Source organism: Hylobates moloch, unplaced genomic scaffold (assembly GCF_009828535.3).
Source record: "Hylobates moloch isolate HMO894 unplaced genomic scaffold, HMol_V3 SCAFFOLD_1, whole genome shotgun sequence".
Taxonomy (NCBI): Eukaryota; Metazoa; Chordata; class Mammalia; order Primates; family Hylobatidae; genus Hylobates; species Hylobates moloch.
Genome location: NW_026652276.1, coordinates 105,238,215 through 105,260,516, shown reverse-complemented (window position 1 = coordinate 105,260,516; position 22,302 = coordinate 105,238,215). Strand labels below are relative to the sequence as shown.

General features: G+C 48.4%; 1 protein-coding gene across 1 annotated transcript; it reads left to right on the top strand.

The window, feature by feature from the left end:
* Nucleotides 1-2,827: 2,827 nt before the first annotated feature.
* KCTD7 (potassium channel tetramerization domain containing 7) lies at nucleotides 2,828-17,991 on the top strand. Its single transcript, XM_032757393.2, has 4 exons — nucleotides 2,828-3,159; nucleotides 7,195-7,364; nucleotides 12,903-13,081; nucleotides 13,502-17,991. The coding sequence occupies exons 1-4, from the start codon at nucleotides 3,016-3,018 to the stop codon at nucleotides 13,876-13,878; spliced, it is 870 nt and encodes a 289-aa protein (XP_032613284.1). The 5' UTR covers nucleotides 2,828-3,015; the 3' UTR covers nucleotides 13,879-17,991.
* Nucleotides 17,992-22,302: the final 4,311 nt, after the last annotated feature.

Genomic DNA, 22,302 nt, shown 5'->3' with positions numbered 1-22,302 from the left:
TTGTTACAGGTATTTTTGAGAAAGACGAGTATAATGGAAGACAAGAGAGGGCCTCAAGGGGCCTCCTTTAGGGCAGTGTTACTCAAAGTGTGGTTCATGGACCGGCAGCATCATAATTATCCTGGGATTTGTTAGAATGCAAATTACCAAGGGCTTCACCCAAGACTGATCAACTCAGATTCTCTGAGGGTGGGACAGGGACTCTATTTTTTTATTTTTACTTTTTATGGATACATAATATTTTACATATTTATGGGGTATCTGTGATATTTTGTTACGTGCATAGGATGTGTAATGATCAAGTCAGAGCATTAGCGGTATCCATCACTTTGGGAATTTACGCATGTGTTGGAAACAATTCAAGTCCTCTTTCCTAGATTTTTGTTATTGTTGTCATTGAGACAGGGTCTCTGTCACCTAGTCACTGGAATGCAGTGGTGCAATCACAGCTCCCTGCAGCTTCGACCTCCCTGGCTCGCACGATCCTCCTTGCTTTAGCCTCCGAGTAGCTGGGACCACAGATGTGAGCCACCACACTCGGCTATATATATATTTTATTTTTTGTAGCAGCAGGGTCTAACTATGTTGTCCAGGCTGGTCTCGAACTCCTGGGCTCAAGGTATCCTCCTGCCTTGGCTTCCCAAAGTGTCTTCCAGCTATTTTGAAATACACAATCCATTGCTGTTAATTATAGTCACTACTCTGCTTTTGAACCATAGAGTATAAACCTTATTATCTAACTGTATGTCCTTCATTAACCTAACTCTCTTAATTTCTCACCCAACCGTTCCCAGCCTCTGGTTTCTTTCTACTCTCTAAATTTATGAGATCGATTTTTTTTAGCTGCCACAGATGAGAATATGCAATATTTATGTCTTTCTGTGCCTGGCTTATTTCACTTAACATAATGACGTCCATCCACTTGTTGCAAATGACGTGATTTCATTCCTTTTCATCTGTGTTTAAACAAGGTCTCCCTCCAGGGATTTTGATGCAACTGAAGTTGGAGAAAACACAGACCTAGGACACTCCTACAGCCGGGAGTGTGATGGTCTAACAGAGAAAGTGTTGTGCCACCAGCTCATCTTTGCCATCCTGGAGCTGTCTAATCTATAACTCAGTTTTCTTTTCTGTCACTACACTGTGAGAATGAGATGAGGAACTGGGTGTGAAAACGGCTTGAAAAGGAGAAGCATGGTTGCGCCTGCCTGCGATCCCAGCACTTTGGGAGGCTGACTAGGGAGGATAGCTTGAGGCAAGGAGTTTGAGACCAGCCTGGGCAACATGACAAGACCCCATTTCTTTTTTTTTTTTTTTTTGAGACGGAGTCTCGCTCTGTCACCCAGGCACCCAGGCACCCAGGCTGGAGTGCAGTGGCGCGATCTCTGCTCCCTGCAAGCTCCGCCTCCGGGGTTCACGCCATTCTCCTGCCTCAGCCTCTCCGAGTAGCTGGGACTACAGGCGCCCGCCACCACGCCCGGCTAATTTTTTGTATTTTTAGTAGAGACGGGGTTTCATCGTGGTCTCTATCTCCTGACCTCGTGATCCACCCGCCTCGGCCTCCCAAAGTGCTGGGATTACAAGCGTGAGCCACCGCGCCCGGCCGACCCCATTTCTTAAAAAAAAAAAAAAAAAAAAAAAAAAAAATTCTTTTTTGAGACAGAGTTTCGCTCTTGTTGCCCAGGCTGGAGTATAGTGGCCGTGATCTCGGCTCACTGCAATTTCCATCTCCTGGGTTCAAGCGATTCTCCTGCCTCAGGCTCCCTAGTAGCTGGGATTGCAGGTGTGCCACCATGCCTGGCTAATTTTGTATTTTTAGTAGAGATGAGGTTTCACCATGTTGGCCAGGCTGGTCTCAACCTCCTGACCTCGGGTGATCCACCCGCATCGCCTACCAAAGAGCCAGGATTGCAGGCGTGAGCCACCGCGCCCGGCCAAAATTTTAAAAAATCAGCTGAGTGTGGTGGGCGCACGCCTATGGTCCCAGCTACTCGGGAGACTGGGGCGGGAGGATCGCTTGAGCCCAGGGGTTGCAATGAGCTATGATTGCGCCACTGCACTTCAGCCTGGGCAACAGAGAGAGAGACCTTGTGTTTTAAAGAAAGGAGAAAATGGCTTGAACGGGCTAAGAACCTTGATACCCAGCAGAGTCCCTGCGCTGACCGAGCCTCTGAGGCTTGACTCCGCCTCCCAGCCTGGGAGCATCTTGGGGAAAAGGCCTGTCTCCATCTGTGTGTCCCGGTGGAAAAACGGTCACAGTGGGGAGTCACTGTCATTATTCACTGAACTCAAGTGCTCCTATTTTGGGTTTTCTCATTCGGATTCCTGCGTGAGTGACTGAGGAAGGACTGGACACCCCGGCGGTGCCCTGAGGCTCGGGGCGGGGCCAGCCGCGGTCGCGGGGCCGCAGCCACCTCAGCCCTCCTCCCGCCACATCTTCCAGGAAAGGCTGCTCAGGCCTTCCATTGAGGAGACAAGGACCAGCTGCCCTGGGGACAGACATACGAAAAAGTCGTGAGCCCTTGTGTGAAGGGATAAGGCGTCCACCCTGACGCGGGTGAGAACCCTCCTCACCTCAGCCTCGGAGGCCCAGTTATGCTAGCGTAGCAGCGCACCACCGCCGGGTCTCTCGGAGAGGGCGCGCCCGCTGGCCAGAGGACCAATCAGTGCACGGCAGGCCCGGAGGCCGTCCCCCCGACCCCCACAGGGACCACTCAGGCGCAGGCCCCAGGCGCTGCCTGCTCTTCGACTGGGCGAGCTTCCTGCCAATCAGGGCGGAACCAGCGCGGCGTCGGCCAGTAGCGGGAGGCGGTCGGGTCAGGCCAGCAGCTGGGCGCTAGCGGGTCGGCGTTGAGGGAGCCGCCGCCCTCCCGCCTGCGCACTGCCTCTCGGCCCCCTCCGGCCCGCCCGCAACCGGCGGCGTCATGCCAGCCGCTGCTTGGCGGTAGGGAGTGCCCGGGGCCGCCGCCTCCGCCCGCCCGCCCGAAGCCGCGCCCACTGCCCAGAGCCAGAGGGATGGTAGTAGTCACGGGGCGGGAGCCAGACAGCCGTCGCCAGGACGGTGCCATGTCCAGCTCCGACGCCGAAGACGACTTTCTGGAGCCGGCCACGCCGACGGCCACGCAGGCTGGGCACGCGCTGCCCCTGCTGCCCCAGGAGGTACCCGGGCGGGCGGCGGGCCGGGGGGTGTGGGGAGGGGCGCGGGGGAGAAGCGGGCGCGGGGCATAGTTGACCTTGGCGGGTGGGCGGTGCCGGGGTTGGGGGCGGGGCCCGCGGACCTGCGCCCCTCCCCCGCTCACCTGCACCCCTCCCCACCCACCTTCAACCCCTGTCAGTTGCACCCACTAGGTGTGCTTCCCCACTCCCTACCCCCTCCGCCCAGTACTCACTCGGGTGATTTGCCCCCATCCCCATGTCACACCTTTACCGAAGACGGGAGGGTGGGCCGTGGGAGGGGGACTCGAGCCCCGAGAGCTGATGGTGTCTGACCAGGCACCGTGGCTCCAGCCTGTAATCCCAACACATTGGGAGGGAGGATCGCTTGAGGGCAGGAGTTGGAGGCCAGCCTGGGCAACATAGCGAGGCCCTGTCCCTACTACGACTGGAAAAAAACAAAAAAAGGCATTTTGGGTTGGATGAATAAAAAAAAGAAAAGAAAAAGATGTCTTCTAGAGAATCCAACAAGATGCTACAGTGGTTGCCCACACCTAGTCTCCAGCTACCTAAGGAACAAGGCAAGGAGCTGTCTGCAGATAAGGGGCAGGCCAGTTCATAGATGTAGGCACGGTCACCTGGCATCCCATGGCTTCCACTCACAGGCTGCTGTGCTCTGGTGCACGGGGGCTTCCACGGGTCTTAATGTGTGTGATACTATCATGTCAACACCTGTGAAAGGACACTCAAGAGACGGGAAAAGATACCAGGCATAGTGGCTCACATCTGTAATCTCAGCACTTTGGGATGCTGAGGTGGTAGGATTGCTTGAGCCCAGGAGTTAGAGACTAGTCAGGGCAACAGTGAGACCCTGCCTCTACAAAACTAAAAATTAGCCAGGCTTGGTGGTGTGTGCTTGTAGTCCCAGGTGCTCAGGAAGGTGAGTTGGGAGGATTGCTTGAGCCCTGGAGGTTGAGGCTGCAGTGAGCCATAATTGTGCCACTGTACTCCAGCCTGGGTGTGACACAATAAGAACGTACCTGCAAACAAACAAAAACAAAAAAAGCAAGAGAAGGAAAACGATGCCAGGTCTGGTGGCCTACACTTATAATCCCAGCACTTTGGGAGGCCAAGGCGGGAGGATCGCTTGAGGCCCGGAGTCTGGGACCAGCTTGGGCAACACAGACTCCGTCTCTACAAATAAAAAATAAACAGGAGGGAAGGTGAAGCATTACTGGACACCGAAGATGGCTTCTAGGCGGCAGGGACTAAGGTAGTGCCAGATCCAGGAGCATGTGATATGCGGGAGTCCCAGGACAATGGATAGAGGCCCTCAATGGGCTGGGCTAGGTGATGCTCTTGGGAAGCAGATAGTGTTGTGCTGAGATTGCAAGCCCTATACACACAATGTCATGGGAAAATGAGCAAAAATCTAGAAGTAATCTCTGCAATTGGAAAAAAGTCATTAGTCACAGTGGTGCTATTTTTTTGTGCACTGTCATTGGGAAAATGATGTGGTTTGAGGGAAAGAGCACAAGACCACAGACTGCAGACCAGGGCCCCACCGCCAGCTCCCCCAACTGATGACATTGCCCCATGTGATCTCCAAAACTGTTTCCAATGGCTTTTGTCCTCTCTGCTTCAATCCTCTCATCTCTAATATGGAGCAAACACTTGGATTGGTATGAAGTATCTTTGGAAAAGGTTTAAAGAGCTCCAGAAATGTTAAGTATTATTATTGCAAAATGATATCTGAGCCCTTGATATACACATAAAATGGTTTTAGAGGACCTACAGAGTAAGCACAAGGTATTTTCATGTCCTACAGGTGCAAAAGAGTAACAGTGCATTCACACATGGAGGTGTAACTGCCTGTCTATTTTGTTCATTCATTCAGTGAATTTTGGGTCTTTATTTGAGCCAGGCACTGCACAAGGCCCTGGGTCAGCTTTATTTAATGTATTTGTACCCTATTTTATTTCACAAAGGATTTGAAAGCTGGGAAAGGGACTGTGTAGATAAGCAGACTTTCACTGGAGCAGGAGAGATGTAATATTGAAAAGGATGCATGGCTATAATCCCAGTACTTTGGGAGGCCAAGGCAGGCAGATCACTTGAGGTTAGGAGTTTGAGACCAGCTTGGCCAACATGGTGAAACCCCATCTCTACTAAAAATACAAAAATTAGTTGGGTGTAGCCATGCCCACCTGTAGTCCCAGCTACTTTGGAGGCTGGGGCAGCAGAATCTCTCGAACCCCGGAGGCAGAGGTTGTAGCGAACCGAGATCATGCCATTGCACTCCAGCCTGGGTGTTGCAGTGAGATTCCGTCTCAAAAAAAAAAAAAAAAAATTCATAGGGATAAAATTTGAATTGATCTGGAGGAAGTTTGTGGGAAGATTAATGAGAACTTAAACTGACCTCATTTCTTTGAAATGCAGTTTGGTAGAAACCACAAGCAGTGCAAAACAGGAAAAAAAAAAAAAAGCCTTGAATTTTAAGGGAAACCTCGAGCTTCTTAGGGCACGTTTTTACCATCATTTTAATGTTCCTCACTCAACCCTTGCCTCCAGAACCTTAGCTGGACCGGAGACCAGTCTCACTCTACAGATTAGGAGAGGAGTATATGCCTGGAAGTATTCAACACACAACTGCTGAGCTCTGCCGTGGGCAGCCCATGATTGGTGACCAAGATGCTTTCCCTGTCTTTGGGAAGCTTGGGGTCTAGTGGAGTGAATTGACGGAGGAAAATAATTGGCAATGTATTGTGCTAGGTGCTATTATAGGGGAGAATATGGCACACGTTCACTGTCGAAGAATGTGTCATTAACTCTATCCTGGGGGCAGGTGAGGGACAGTAGAGTAGAAATGCTCACAGATGAGGGGAACTTGAATAGAAATTTCTAGAATGAGTAGATGCCACTAACCTGTATGGTGCGTTGGTGTGAATTAGAAAAAGGGCACATAGAAGGCCGGGCGCAGTGACTCACGCCTGTAATCCCAGCACTTCGGGAGGCCAAGGTGGGCGGATCATGAGGTCAGGAGATCGAGACCATCCTGGCTAACACAGTGAAACCCCATCTCTGCTAAAAATACAAAAAATTAGCCGCGCGTGGTAGTGGGTGCCTGTAGTCCCAGCTACGTGGGAGGCGAGGCAGGAGAATCACTTGAACCCAGGACGCAGGGGTTGCAGTGAGCCAAGATCGCACCACTGAACTCCGGCCTGGGTGACACAGGCTGAGACTCCATCTCAAAAAAAAAAAAAAAAAAAAAGAAAAGAAAAAGGGCACATAGCAGATGACTCTCATCCAGGTGCTTTTGTGTAGTGAACAACCTATAACACTATATGGGGCCATTTAACTTGCCATATAGACAGAAGAAGAAAGAGAGTGGTAAGAGCACTTTGGGCAAAGAAGACAATGTGAGTAAGAGCACTAAGATAGTAAATTCAGGAAGTGAAAGGACACTGAAGGCTTGAGCTCTAGAGCAGCGATAATGGAGTTGAGGTGGAGAGACCTGATTTAAGAGCCATCGGGGCCAGGCACAGTGGCTCACGCCTGTAATCCCAGCACTTTGGGAGGCCGAGGTGGGTGGATCATGAGGTCAGGAGATCGAGACCATCCTGGCTAACACGGTGAAACCCCATCTCTACTAAAACTAAAAAAAATACAAAAAAATTAGCCGGGAGTGGTGGCAGGTCCCTGTAGTCCCAGCTACTCGGGGAGGCTGAAGCAGGAGAAAGGCATGAACCTGGGAGGCAGAGCTTGCAGTGAGCTGAGATCATGCCACTGCACTCCAGCCTGGCAGACGAGTGAAACTCCATCTAAAAAAAAAAAAGCTATCAGGGTTAGAATGGATAGGACTTGGCAGGTGATGAGGGTGGGGCAGAGGGAGGAGAGAGAAGAAAGTGTTCAGATGGACCCCTGGGCTTGAGTGACTGAATGAATGGTGTGGCACCAATCAGACGCGAGGGACTGAAGATGGAGCAGCCCCAGCTCTCATTCCCTGCTGCCTGCCTGAGAGCCCTGGTGATTTCTTTCCAGTTTCCTGAGGTTGTTCCCCTTAACATTGGAGGGGCTCACTTCACTACACGCCTGTCCACACTGCGGTGCTATGAAGACACCATGTTGGCAGCCATGTTCAGTGGGCGGCACTACATCCCCACGGACTCCGAGGGCCGGTACTTCATCGACCGAGATGGCACACACTTTGGGTATGTCTCTTCCTCTACAATCAACTTTGTAGTCCCAGCAAGTGATTAGCATGGGCTTGAATATGGGACCTTGGTATCTTCCATAGTACCTAGAAGAGGAGATAGCATATTGATGGAATTTAATAAATGGATTTATTGAAAGAGATCAATTTTTTTTTTTTTTTGCCAAAGGAGACAAAGACAGCCAGAGAAATTCGAAATAACACACACAGGCTGCATGAAATTGCTTCAATCATAGGCAATTAAACAATTTTTATTTTCAGCTGGGCGCGGTGGCTCATGCCTGTAATCCCAGCACTGGGAGGCTGAGGCAGGTGGATCACTTGAGGCCAGGAGTTTGAGACCAGCTCATTACAGCATGGTGAAACCCCATCTCTACTAAAAATACAAAAATTAGCTGGGTGTGGTGGCTCATACCTGCAATCCCAGCTACTCAGGAAGCTGAGGTAGAAAAATCGCTTGAACCCAGGAGGCAGAGGTTGCAGTGACCCGAGATCACGCCTCTGCGCTCCAGCCTGGGCGACAGAGCGAGATTCTATCTCAAAAAACAAAACAAAATTTCATTTTTATTTATTTATCTAATTATACACCCACACACACAGATGTACACATACACGCGCACACACACATATATATGTGTATATATATATCTGTATATATATGTGCTGTGATGCACTGGGGCTTCCACTGGTCTTAATGTGTGTGTAGCTAGCTAGCTAGCTAGCTAGCTAGCTAGCTAGCTAGCTATCTATCTATCTATCTATCTATCTATCTATCTATCTATCTATCGAGATAGGATCTTGCTGTGTTGCCCAGACTGGTCTCAAGCTCCTGGCCTTAGGCAGTCCTCCCACCTTGGCCTCCCAAAATGCGGGTATTACAGTACTTATTTAATTTTTAGGTAGTTTTTTTTTTTGGGGGGGGGGGCTGTTTTTTTGGAGATAGGGTCTTGCTATGTTGCCCAGGGTGGAATGTAGTGGCTGTTCACCAGTGCCATCATAGCTCACTGCATCCTTAAACTCCTGGCTCAAGCAGTCTTCTCACCTCTGCCTCCTGAATAGCTGGGACTACAGGCGTGTGCCACCATACCTGGCTATCCTACGCAATATGAGACCAGGAAGTTGTCATCTGTGTGGAGAGGAATAAGTGTAATCCCACGTAGGGGGGTAGTCTAAAACAACATGGAGAGTACCTTTAGATCTGGATTTCGGGGCTCAGCCTTGCCATGGGAAAGAGGCATGGTGTGTAGCAGTGGTTACCAGACTTCTTTCAGTAGTTTAAAACAATAAAAAAGATGAAAGACTGATGAAGTGTTGTTCTCCTTTAATTTTGCCAAGGAAAGTCTTTAAAAAAAAACCTCTGTTGTTCCTGTCACTTAACACTAAAATGTGGAAAAACACAATGTCAACAACAGCAAAATAGCAGCCAGGCGTAGTGGCACTTGCCTGTAGTCACAGCTGCTTGTGAGGCTGAGGTGGGAGGATTGGTTGAGCCCAGGAGTTGGAGGCTGCAGTGAGCCATGATCCTACCACTGTGCTCCAGCCAGGGCAACAGAGTGAGGCTGTCTTTTTTTTTTTGAGTCAGCATCTTGCTCTGTTGCCCAAGCTGAGTGCAGTGGTGCGAGCACAGCTCACTACAGCCTTGACCTCCCAGGTACAAGCAATTCTCCTGCCTCAGCTTCCCGAGTAGCTGGGACTAGAGGTGCACACCACCACGCCTGGCTAATTTTTGATGTTTTGTAGAGATGAGGTTTCACTATGTTGGCCAGGATGTTCTTGAACACCTGGGCTCAAGTGAGCCTCCTGCCTCAGTCTCCCAAAGTGCTGGGATTACAGGTTGTGCCCGGCCGAGACTCTGTGTCTTAAAAAAGAAAACAAAACCTTTCCCAAGAAAGGACTTCTGACAGTCTTACACGTAAACAATTTAAAGACTTTATGTCTCAGGGGTTCCATGTTTGTGAAATGAGAAATAATCATAGCTGCTGCACAGGCTTGTCAATGAGGATTATATAAAGAGCCTTGGTGTGACCCCTAGCCATGTCCTTTTCAGAGTATGTGGCTGGAACTCTTAACTCCTTCAGTCTGACATTGGAGATGACTAGAGACCTTGAACCAAGTTCCCAGGAGGCAGAAACTCTCCAACCACTACATCTCTGTACTGGCCTCCAAGTAGGATTGCCCACATTGTGGGAAAGATCATTTTTATTCTCAGAAAGGAGCCCCTGGTCAGATAACTTGCTTGGAAGCATCTGGGTTTCCCCAGTGGGCTATCAGCTGCCTCCAATGCTGAGAAAACAAAGTGTCACATTGCTCTGCAGAACTATAAAAAGATGTTTGTTTGCAGGCTGTTTGGGGAAGGAAATTGCCGGCCCCAGCTGGCAGCTCCCACAGCACCCTTAGCTGGGCCTTGCCCCAGGGTTTTGTTTTTCAGAGCTCACCAGGGTTTGCTGAAGATCTAGAAGGGATTTTGGGGAGGGGAGTCTGGGTTTGACTTGAGGTGCATGTGCCCATGCCCAGGTGGCCACAGCTAGAGAGTGACAGCGCCAGGCAAGGGCGTGGCAGAAAGCAGGAGATGGTGACATTCTTACTTTGGCTGATAAGCTCCTGTGACCTATGATTCATCAGCAGCAGATGAAGTTGTTGAATGACTCAGATAAAATAGGGGGATCAGGGCATTTCGTAGGGTGCGTTTCTTACTATACAGCTTATGTACGCCTAGCATCCACCGTGAAGGCTGCTTGGGCCTCCACCTGGCATCATTCCCCATTGTTATCAGCTTGCCACACTCTGGTCTAAATGCTGCTGAAGCTGGACCATGGTGGATGTGGGTGTAGAGTCAGCCATGGCTGGATCTGAGCCTCTGGCAGCGGTGGCTGCTTGAGCAAGCATGTTCCTGAACCTGTCTGGGTCCCACTTGAGCCTCATTTATGACATAGAGATAAGATAGCACACACCCCCAATGTCATTGAGAGGATTACATGGGATAACCCATGAATAGCGGCTGGCACCGAGTAATACTTAGCGAGTGTTAGCTGGTGTTGTATTAGGTCATATACTAAGCTGTTATTGAGGTAGCAGCATAATCTTGGGGTTTACTCACTGTCTTCCGCACGTACCAGTGATGTATCTGATTACTCTTAGCACTAAATAATCTAAAAAGCTGGTGGCTTGCACCTATGGTCCCAGCTATTCAGGAGGCTGAGGCAAGAGGACTGCTTGAGCCTAGGAGTTAGAGGCTGCCTTGAACTATGATTGCACCACTGCCCTGTAGCCTGGGTGACAGAACAAGACCCTATCTCTTAAAAAAGAAGAAAAAAAATCGGAAAAGTGAATTAGAAGGACTGAATTTTTATTTTAAGAAAATGCAATATGTGGTTTTATTCAGCCCTGGAACCAGTTTGTTCAGACATTAGAGTTAGGCATTTTACCTGCTCTGCATAGCTACAGAATAATACTAGTGGCAAGCATGGGGAACACCTAGAACTCTTCTGCATTGCTGGTGGGAATGTAAAATGCTGCAACCACTTTGTTACCACATGCTTGCCCTATGACTGAATGACTCTACTGCTAATACTTAAAAGAAATTTGTGCTTGTGTCCACTAAAGGTTTTTTTTTTTTTTTAAGATGGAGTCTCACTCTGTCACCCAGACTGGAGTGCAGTGGCGTGATCTTAGCTCACTGCAACCTCTGCTTCCCAGGTTTAAGCAGTTCCTCTGCCTCAGCCTCCTGACTAGCTGGGATTACAGACGCCCACCACCATACCCGGCTAATTTTTGTATTTTTAGTAGAGATGGAGTTTCACCATTTTGGCTAGGCTGGTCTTGAACTCCTGAGCTCAGGTAATCCACCCACCTCGGCCTCCCAAAGTGCTGGAATCACACGTGTGAGTCACCGTGCCTGGCCTAAAGGTCTTATATAGGAATGTTCATCCTAGCTTTACTCATAATAGCCAAAAACTGGGCTGGGCGTGGTGGCTCACGCCTGTAATCCCAGCACTTTGGGAGGCCGAGGCAGGCGGATCATGAGGTCAGGAGATCAAGACCATCCTGGCTAACACAGTGAAACCCCGTCTCTACTAAAAATACAAAAAATTAGGGGCCGGGCGCGGTGGCTCACGCTTGTAATCCCAGCACTTTGGGAGGCCGAGGCGGGCGGATCACAAGGTCAGGAGATCGAGACCACGGTGAAACCCCGTCTCTACTAAAAATACAAAAAAATTAGCCGGGCGTGGTGGCAGGCGCCTGTAGTCCCAGCTACTTGGGAGGTTGAGGCAGGAGAATGGTGTGAACTCGGGAGGCAGAGCTTGCAGTGAGCCAAGATGGCGCCACTGCACTCCAGCCTGGGCAACAGAGCGAGACTCCGTCTCAAACAAACAAACAAACAAACAAAAAAAGCCAAAAACTGGAAACAACCCAAATGTTCATCAACAAGACAACAGGGTAAATAAATTATACCATATTCATGCAAGGGTATGCTTACATAATGAATAATAATAAATAATAAAAACAAACTACTGGTTTGTTTTTATTATTTATTTGGTGGATACATTTCAAAAACATTATGTTGAAGGAAAGAAGCCAGGTACGACAGAGAACATACTATATAATTCTATTTATATGTATTTCAAGAAAAGGCAGAACTCATCTTTACTGATCAAAGGAGAAGTTAGAGTGGTTGCTTCCGTAGGGATTAATTGGGACGTGGCATGAGGAACCTTAAGGAATGGAAATGTTTCATCTTGATCTAGGTGGTGGTTGGATGGGTATATTCATACTTAAAAAAAAAACAATTGAACTGTACAGTTAATATTTGTAGATTTATTGAATATTTCCTTTTTTTTTTCTTTTTTTTTTTTGAGACGGAGTCTCGCTCTGTTGCCTAGGCTAGAGTGCAATGGCACGATCTGGGCTCACCTCAAGCTCCACCTCCCAGGTTCACACCATTCTCCTGCCTCAGCCTCCCGAGTAGCTGGGACTACAGGCGCCCGCCACCACTCCTGGCTAATTTTTAGTACTTTTAGTAGAGACGGGGTTTCACCATGTTAGCCAGGATGGTCTCGATCTCCTGACCTCGTGATCTGCCCACCTCGGCCTCCCAAAGTGCTGGGATTACAGGTGTGAGCCACTGCACCCGGCCTATTTCACCTCAATTCTAAAACTATATATATATATAAAGGGCTAGATGTCATATCTTTCCACTATACTTACGTATACCTAATAATACCTAATATTATACCTAGTAATATATTATACCTAATAATAGTAATTATAGTTGCTTACTGATAACAACAACTAATAACACTTATTGAGGCCCTACTCTGTGCCAGGGATTTTCTAATCACTTAATTCCCTAACACATGAGATTTTATTGTTTTCTCCAATTTTACAGACAGGGAAACTGAGGCATGGAGTGGTTAAGTTCATTTACCCAGTGTAACACAGCTGGCAGTCTGATTTTAGATTTTGTCCAATGCACACTGTGTGGTACTGCCCAGGAGCATGAGCTCCTTGTCACCAACCCTCTTTTCTTCCTGCTCAGAGATGTGCTGAATTTCCTGCGCTCAGGGGACCTCCCACCCAGGGAGCGTGTTCGGGCTGTGTACAAAGAGGCCCAGTACTATGCCATTGGGCCCCTCCTGGAGCAGCTGGAGAACATGCAGCCACTGAAGGGCGAGAAGGTGCGCCAAGCGTTTCTGGGACTCATGCCCTATTACAAAGGTGAGGGTCAGCTGCCCAGGATGGTGAGTATGTGGGAGGTCTGCAAGGCATCCGTGAGTGTTAGGTCTCCATCAGAATACCGGGGGCAGCATTCATCCAGATTACTCAAGATGGGACGGAGTGTCGTCCCTTCCCAGTCACGCTGGGGAGATTCAGGTTAATGTGGGCCTACCTGGCCTATGACAGTCAGCAAATTGTGTTTCAGAAGGATAGCCCTCGTCCCATTGGCTTCCCTTTGCTGTGGAGAACCATGACCCTTGTTTAAGTTTGTGCCCTTCATTGACCCCCTGAGTCCCTTCCCTGGGAAATCTGTTTTTCCCCTCCTGCATCCTGCCATCTTCAGGACTATTTCTCTGTGCATCTCTGCCGCCCTGTCCTGCCCCTTCACCCCAGTGATTGGTGTTGTGTTCATCCTTATAGACCACTTGGAGCGGATTGTGGAGATTGCCCGGCTGCGTGCGGTCCAGCGGAAGGCCCGCTTTGCCAAGCTTAAGGTCTGTGTCTTCAAGGAGGAGATGCCCATCACCCCCTATGAGTGTCCGCTCCTCAACTCCCTGCGCTTTGAGCGGAGTGAGAGTGACGGGCAGCTTTTTGAGCACCACTGTGAAGTGGATGTGTCTTTTGGGCCCTGGGAGGCTGTGGCTGATGTTTATGACCTGCTGCACTGCCTGGTCACGGACCTCTCGGCCCAGGGCCTCACCGTGGACCACCAGTGCATCGGAGTGTGTGATAAGCACCTCGTGAACCACTACTACTGCAAGCGCCCCATCTATGAGTTCAAGATCACATGGTGGTGAGTAGCCCTGGTAGGCGAGAGTCCCATCAGGGAGGATGTCCGCCCTGCTTGGTGGCTCTGGGAGTAAGATCCCTAAAGGGGCTGCTGACTGCCCCAGAATCTGCCGAGGTGAGGACCGCGTCCTGAGGCACAGCTCCCATGGGACAGAGGTGTAGCTCCAGTCTCCCTGACTGTACCTCAGGGTTGGGCTCAGGGCTTGCGGCCTGCAGGCACTCCGGCCAGCGCTCACCTGGCCTTTCCTCAAGGCATGGTAGTCTTTCCTTGAGGCTGATAGCTAGGGCTTGACCAGGAAGTTCCGAGAAGTTTTGTCACCTTCTTGACCTTGCAAGAGAGTTTCTGCCCATTTTAGAGCCACGTTACCAAATCGATGTAGGCCTGATCACTTCCTCAACCCTGTTCAAGCATCCCTCCCTTGTGCTCAGTGTATTGGTGTGAACACGGAACATAATGGGGGATTTATCTGACCAGCCACCCCATAGACCCTGGCTGAAGAAGAAAGAGCATCTTCTCTCCCACTGCACCCCTTCTCCTCCAAGAATAGTTGCCCACATTCCGAAAATGTGGAAAGACTTTTCTTTTCCTTCTGGAACATGGTCTTCACCACCTTTTGGAGATTTAACCATAGCTGCCAAAGCTATGCACCCAGTTGGCCTTAGAAAACCACAATGTTTACAGCCCTGTCTTAGGGCCATGGCTTCTCCTATCTTCCACCACCCTCCTTGCTTGCAGGGTTATCTTCTCACAGGGCTGGAATGCAAATTTCAGAGGCTTCTTTTGAAGATTCCCAAAGTCAAGCAGGCAAGATGCCTAGATCTGTTATCTTTGACATGTAACATCCTTTTTAGAGGCTCAGAACACCTCCTTGGCTGCTATCTCATGTGTTAGAATCCAATCTGTGGTGAACCTCTTTGGAAGGGGACCCCCTCTTTAAACCCTGTTGCTCTGTCCTGGTAACGTTCTCCTTTTAGGAGAGCATCTCTTCTGAGAAGGTAAAGGATGGGCTGGGTAAGACACACAGCTATCCTAGGAGCCGTAGGAAGACAAAACTTCCCTTTTGTTTTAGTCCTCACTCATCTATTTTTGTTTTACTCACTTCTCTTTTTTTTTTTTTGAGACGGAGTCTCGCTCTGTCACCCAAGCTGGAGTGCAGTGGTGCGATCTCGGCTCACTGCAAGCTCCACCTCCCGGGTTCATGCCATTCTCCTGGCTCAGCCTCCTAGGTAGCTGGGACTACAGGCAGCCGCCACCACACTGGCTAATTTTTTGTACTTTTTAGTAGAGACGGGGTTTCGCCGTGTTAGCCAGGATGGTCTCGATCTCCTGACCTCGTGATCCACCTGCCTCGGCCTCCCAAAGTGCTGGGATTACAGGCATGAGCCACTGTGCCCGGCCTACTCACTTCTCTATATTTTGTTTCACTCCTCACTCCTCTATATTTTGTTTTACTTACTCCTCTATTTCAGAAATTGAAAAAGATCCCCAAGGATCTGTTACTACTGCATTTCCTTCTTGCTCTGTCTATAGCCTGGGCCAACTAGTCAGGGTCTGGACATGCATCTCCTAAAGGAAGAACTGTGTAGCACCATTGTTCACAATGTAACATTTCTGTGCTGCATTAGGGTGTCTCTCTCTAATCATGATTGTACCTGTCTCTTCCTGGGTAAAGGGATATATATATATTTTTTTTAATGTGTAAAGAATTGATGCGAGCCAGGAACATGCCTGTAGTCCCAGCTGCTTGGGCACACACCTGTAGTCCAGGCCACTCGAGCACACACCTGTACTACCAGCTACTCCGGAGGCTGAGGCAGGAGGATCACTTGAGCCCAAGAGATTAAGACTGTAGTGTACCATGATCATGCCTATGGCTAGCCACTGTGCTCCAGCCTGGGCAACACCATCGTAAAAATAAATAAATAAATAAACTGGGGAGAACAGCCTCACTGGTCTCAGACTTACAGGACCAGATAGTTGAGACGGGTATGGGGGAGCTGAAGTCTGTGTTCATATGAGGAAGAGAAGACCAAGCCCTGGGACCTTGACTGAATTCCTCCGTGGGGCTGGAAGGCAGTGACCTCCTGTTCCCTATGTGTAAACAAAGATTCCAGGGCATGGTTTTGCACTCCTGTTGTACTCTTAGAGGTGGAAAAGAGGTGGATACTGAGATCTAAGAGGAAAGGACAGTCATTCATGTTCTGAGATATGTGCTCTCTCTATTGTTCTCATACACAAAGGGATGGTCTCTTTTCTGGAGCTGATGTCCCTGCTTGGAGGTTAGCCCAAAAACATGGCTCTTGTATTGTTCTAAGAGAAAAGTCTTTCATTTTGGTTCTTCTGGTTGGTGTTACCTACTGCCTAATATGTGTTCATTTTTTGACAGAGAGGCAGACTATTGAAAAAGTCTGTGTGAACAGAGAGCAATTCATTAAGCCCAGTGCTTTCAGTAATGTGGCCTTGACCCCTTCTGCTTCCCGCCTCTCCCATGGAGCATTGCAGGGCTTGGTTATTTAGAGTCCATACATGCAAGCCAGGGAGAAACTTGTTTGCTCAAATGCAAGTTTGCTCAAAAACAGGTCCTGAAGGCTTGCTTAGGGTTACAGGGATGCTGGGTAAGAACACCGTTCCTGTGTCTCTCGCTGGAGAAACCCCTGTTTTTCTGACTCCCTTTGTGATCCTCACAATAATGTATTCTGTGCCACTGTAGGACACAAGGCTCTGGGCCAGTAGAGCAGGCAGAGAGGTGACACTGGGCAGCAAGCTGAGAGCTCTTTATAAATGGAGTGAACGAATTCAGTGGCCTAGTTTTGCCATTCGCTGATGAGAAACCAACGCCAGGCCGAAAAGTGCAATTAGATGTGGTGGATTGTGGTAACGGCCTCCAAATAAAGGGGTTATCCCTGTGGAAGTGACTTCTCCCCATTTGATCCCTTTTCAACTCTAAATGGCCAGGCCCAGAGCAGAAGAAGGGTTGGGTCTGGAAGGAAGGCTCCAAAGGATGAAAGCTTCTCCCTGATCATAAGGAAGTGCATCTTTATAGAATTGTTGTGCGTAATGTCAGTAAATCCCTCTCACTTGACAAGGGACTGGATTCATCTTGCCTTGAGACAGGCCAGTAGTTATCAGTGAGTCAAAACAAAGTGAAAGTTTCAGGAGATGGGACCATATGGTGCAATGCTCGCCATAACAAAATTCCTTAAAAATAAAAAAGCTAATGTTACAGCAACGAAAAAGACTGAAGCAAAACCACACTGAAATACATCCCATTCTAGGAGAGGAATTCTTTGCGTAACACTCTAAGTAAATGGAAGGAATCATCACCTTCCTTATTCTACCTCTGCCTTGTTCACCAGGCTGCCCAGTGCTTACCATGCAGAAAGCAGTCAGCTGTACTCTGGAAGTTTCTGTTCTTCTTTCCTGGGGCTTAGGATATTCTGGGAGCTGTCTGAGCCTTGTACCTCAGGCTTATCAGGTGATATAATCTTCCTGTTCTGGGCTGCTTGCTGGAGGAATAGGAAGTGACATTTATAAGACACAGGCGGCGTGAGCATCCACGTGTGGTCTTGGTCTGAACCAGCTCTTGAACAGGTTAAAGCAAAGAGCAATAACAAAACAAAAACTACCCATGCTGAGCATTTTGATCCCAGTAATGTTTCAAATATTGTCCTTCTGCATATGTTCTATCCATATTTGATTCCAATATACATTATTAAGCTTTCTTGGGTACTATTTTGCTGGGGCTCTTGCATGAAGGTGGTGCCTGTCTCATGATCCTTAAAAGAGAGAGGCTTTTTTCATCCAAGGCTGGAATGTTGGGAACTGGGGTGGGAGAGGCACTTTTTGGAATTCTGAAAGAATCATATCTGTGTATATACATATTGAGTGGGGAACGATGGGGGTTGGCGGGTTGAGGGAGGTGGGAACAAACAGTGGGTATGGGAACAGGCGGTCACCTCGAGTGTGGGAGGTCACCTGGGTCCATCGTCTTACTTCTGTACGGTGTTGGGTTTATGTACACACTATAACACTTCCTGTGTGAGTTCATATACCTGTCTGTGAGTGCTTTGGTGTATGGAGCCTCAGTACACTCCAAGGGCATTAAAGTCAAGAACTAGAACCTGGGTGCTGTGCCTTTCTTTTTTAGAGATGTGCTCTCATCCCTTCTCTGACCCCCACTTTGCCAGCAAATATTTTTTATTTCTGCTTAAAATGTGGTACGTTTGGGGATGCCCCACACAACAAGACAGGCTTTTCCCTGAGACCAACAGCTGAATTTCTGCCCTGAAAGGGAGGTGGGCCTCTTGAGGACCCTTCTGGAGTTACTCTAGACTTGTCTCTGTTTCATGTAGGCATGTGCCCACCCCAGCCTAGGCAAAATCTCTGTCCTCTTCTGTTGAGAGTTCTCCAAGGAAAGGAGAGACTACAGGTGCAGTCGTGTGTGGCTCACAACCATGTCAGGTAGTTCTAAAATAAATTCCTCCTGTCATATCACCACTTCCTTTTCAACAGGGAAATTAGTAGCTCTAAATTTCTGTGAGCCTCAGTGGTTAAGACCCTTAAGGAAAATGGACGTAAGTTGCCCTTCCTTTGAAAGCAGAGCTTGACACCTTCTTGGCTAATGAGTGTCCTCATCAAGATGCCCTCTGGAGTCACATCATGGATTAACGCAGAAAGGTGAGTTCTGAAGCTCTGAGTAGCTTCATACCCTCCAATTGCTTCCCTCTGATTATTCTGGCTTTTAAACAAAAACACTGTATCATCTGTGCCAAATGTATTCCCTGATCTAATTACTGAGTACAGTCACATAGTAATAGTACACTAATAATACAGGCTGGAAACTGAAGCTCATAGAGATATAGTTTCCCCAAGAGCACAGAGCTAGTAAGTGGAAGAGTCAGGATTCAAACCCAGAGCCCCTTTCTGAAATCCTCAGGGGTGTTCAACAGCATGATCCTCCCTGCCTCTTGACAGCTCAGTATCCTCCTCCTCAGGTTCAGGGCTTCACTCTACCTGACCTGTGAAGATTTGGAAAGCACATATCTAGGACAAGTATTAGAAAGTCTTCATACTTCAGGAAAGGATTCTAGGAAAAAAGGAAAAAAATTCTCCCATAGATGTTGTATTGGTCCATTTTCTTTTTTTTTTTTTTTTTTTTGAGACAGAGTCTCGCTCCGTCACCCAGACTGGAGTGCAGTGGCGCAGTCTCGGCTCACTGCAAGCTCCGCCTCCCGGGTTCACGCTATTCTCCTGCCTCAGCCTCTCCGAGTAGCTGGGACTACAGGCGCCCGCCACCACGCCCAGCTAATTTTTTTGTATTTTTAGTAGAGACAGGGTTTCACCGTGGTCTCGATCTCCTGACCTCGTGATCCGCCCGCCTCGGCCTCCCAAAGTGCTGGGATTACAAGCGTGAGCCACCGCGCCTGGCCTGTATTGGTCCATTTTCACACTGCTATAAAGAACTACCTGAGACTGGGTAATTTATAAAGAAAAGAGGTTTAATTGACCCACAGTTCGCATGGCTGGGGGGCCTCAGGAAACATAATCATGGCAGAAGACGAAGTTAGAAGCAAGGCATGTCTTACATGGCAGCAGGAGAGAGAGAGTGGGGAGGCCAGGTGGGGTGGCTCATGCCTGTATAATCTCAGCACTTTGGGAGGCTGAGGCAGGCAGATCACGAGGTCAAGAGATCGAGACCATCCTGGCCAACATGGTGAAACCCCATCTCTACTAAAAAACAAGATACAAGAAAATTAGCTGGGCATGGTGGCATGCGCCTGTAGTCCCAGCTACTCAGGAGTCTGAGGCAGGAGAATCACTTGAACTCAGGAGGCGAAGGTTGCAATGAGCCGAGATCACGCCACTGCACTCCAGCCTGGAAACAGAGTGAGACTCCATCTCAAAAAAAAAAAAAAAAGAGAGACAGTGGGGAAATGCCACACTTATAAACCATCAGAGCTCATGAAAACTCACTCACTATTACAAGAACAGCATAGGGGAAATCTACCTCCATGATCCAATCACCTTCCTCCAGGTCCCTCCCCTGACAAGTGGGGATTACAGTTCAACATGAGATTTGGGTGGGAACACAGAGCCAAACCACATCAAATGTGTAGTCCTTACGTAGCCCCTGTGTTAAGGGGGTAGATGGGGCTCCCAATTTACTGACCTTCTTAGTGAGGGACACATATCCACTAGGTGAAGGAGGCCCTGCTCACAGGGTGATGAATGGAGTATGACAGAGTAGGTGAGTCATGGCTCCTTGGCTGGACCCCAAGGGTGGGATGATCTGGAACCACCTGAGTTAATGAGACTCCTGAAGCCCGACAGGTGTCCCTGCATAGACAAGCTGTATAGCCTACTTCTGACATCAGAAGCGTAACAGAATGGGAGTCTCCTTAGTGTAGTTCAGGGGATGCCATGTGCCTGGATTGGGACTCGTGGCCCTTGGACTCTATATACTGCCAAGTGTCCCTTCTTTATTATTGTGTAGATGACCTCTTCACTAGCTTTACTTAATTTTGGTTTGTTGAACTCACAGCATGTTTCCTTAGCTTTTATTTACTTACCCTTAGCTTTCTTTTAATTCCTTACCATTTTGTTTTTCCTATCATGTACTATGGCTTAATTTCTGTTTTTTATTTTTTTTATTTTATTATTTATTTATTTATTTATTTTTTTGAGACGGAGTTTTGCTCTTGTTGCCCAGGCTGGAGTGCAATGGCACGATCTCGGCTCACCACAACCTCTGCCTCCCAGGTTCAAGTGATTCTCCTGCCTCAGCCCCCCGAAAAGCTGGGATTACAGGCACGCACCACCACGCCTGGCTAATTTTGTATTTTTAGTAGAGATGAGGTTTCTCCATGTTAGTCAGGCTGGTCTCGAACTCCCAATCTCAGGTGATCCGCCCACCTCGGCCTCCCAAAGTGCTGGGATTACAGGCGTGAGCCACTGCGCCTGGCCAATTTCTGTTTTTTAAACATAAGTTTAAACGTTCTTTTTTTTTTTTTTTTTTTTTTTTTTAGACCGTCTTGCTCTGTTGTCCAGGCCCTGCAGTGGTGCAATCTTAGCTCACTACATCCTCCTCCAGCTGGGTTCAAGCGATCCTCCTTCGTCAGCCTCCCAAGTAGCTGGGATTACAGACACGCCACCAAGCCCGGCTAATTTTTGTATTTTTAGTAGAGACAGGGTTTCACCCTATTGGCCAGATTGGTCTCGAACTCCTGACCTCAGGTGATCTGCCCACCTTGGCCTCCCAAAGTGCTGGGAGTACAGGCATGAGCCACCACACCCAGCCTAGTAGTTTTGTTCTGAGCAAGGATAGTTATGTGCTTTTCTTTTCCCTTCCCTAGTCACGTCTACAGTGATCTTATTAGCTGTGAACTCACGTACCTCATTTTTTCTCAGATGAATATCTGCTTCTAAAATCTAAATGCAAAGGAAGACTGTCAGTATTACTATAAAATTCATAGATGTGCATTATCTAGGTAGATTCAAAGGAAAGAATTTTATGTCTTCTTCCAAAATGCACCCCCGACCCTCCAACACACCACACCCACACACACACACACACAAAGTAATAAACAGAGCAGCCTTAGGAAGAGGGCAGTTCAATTCCTGGACTGCAAAGGACTTCTTCCCTCACGCACTTGTTTTTCTTGAGGAATGACATGATCTGGAGATCCTAGGTGTCCCCCTTCTCCAACCACTTGACACCAGGTGGACACAGAGCTATTTATTGTACACGAGGAGAAGATCTAGTCAGCTGTGGGAAAGACTGAACCATCCAGAAACACTCCATAACAGGGGCCTGTCATCAGATTATGATGTACCTTTTCTAGCCACCTCTGGCCTCTATATCAACCTTATTCACCCCTCAACAAACTATGACTTCTAGAGGATTCTTTTTTTTTTTTTTTTTTTTTTTTGAGACAGAGTCATGCTCTGTTGCCCAGGCTGGAATGCAGTGTTGCAATCTCGGCTGACTGCAACCGCCGCATCCTGGGTTCAAGCAGTTCCCTGCCTGAGCCTCCCAAGTAGCTGGGATTACAGGCACTCTGCACCACACCCGGATAATTTTTGTATTTTTAGTAGAGATGGAGTTTCACCATCTTGGCCAGGCTAGTCTTGAACTCCTGACCTTGTGATCCACCTGCCTCAGCCTCCCAAAGTGCTGGGATTACAGGCGTGACCCACCGTACTCGGCCAGGATTCTCTTAATGTAATACAGACCCTCATTTCTTCCCTGTATCATATGATCCTGGCAGATGGCCCAGCCCCAGTAGATTTTTGGAATGGAAGTATCCATACTTTTCTCAGTCATTATTAAAATCAAGAAATAGAATCACATAGCAACACAAAACTTGGAGCTTGACCCTCATTAAAAGAAATTTACAGGTTCAGAGTCCAGTTGAAGAAATCTTTATATCTT

Coding starts and splice junctions, on each gene's coding strand:
- KCTD7 (XM_032757393.2), top strand. CDS start 3,016: ATGGTAGTAGTCACGGGGCGGGAGCCAGACAGCCGTCGCCAGGACGGT. Junction 7,365..12,902: donor CGAGATGGCACACACTTTGG/GTATGTCTCTTC, acceptor CTTCCTGCTCAG/AGATGTGCTGAATTTCCTGC. Junction 13,082..13,501: donor ACTCATGCCCTATTACAAAG/GTGAGGGTCAGC, acceptor TCATCCTTATAG/ACCACTTGGAGCGGATTGTG.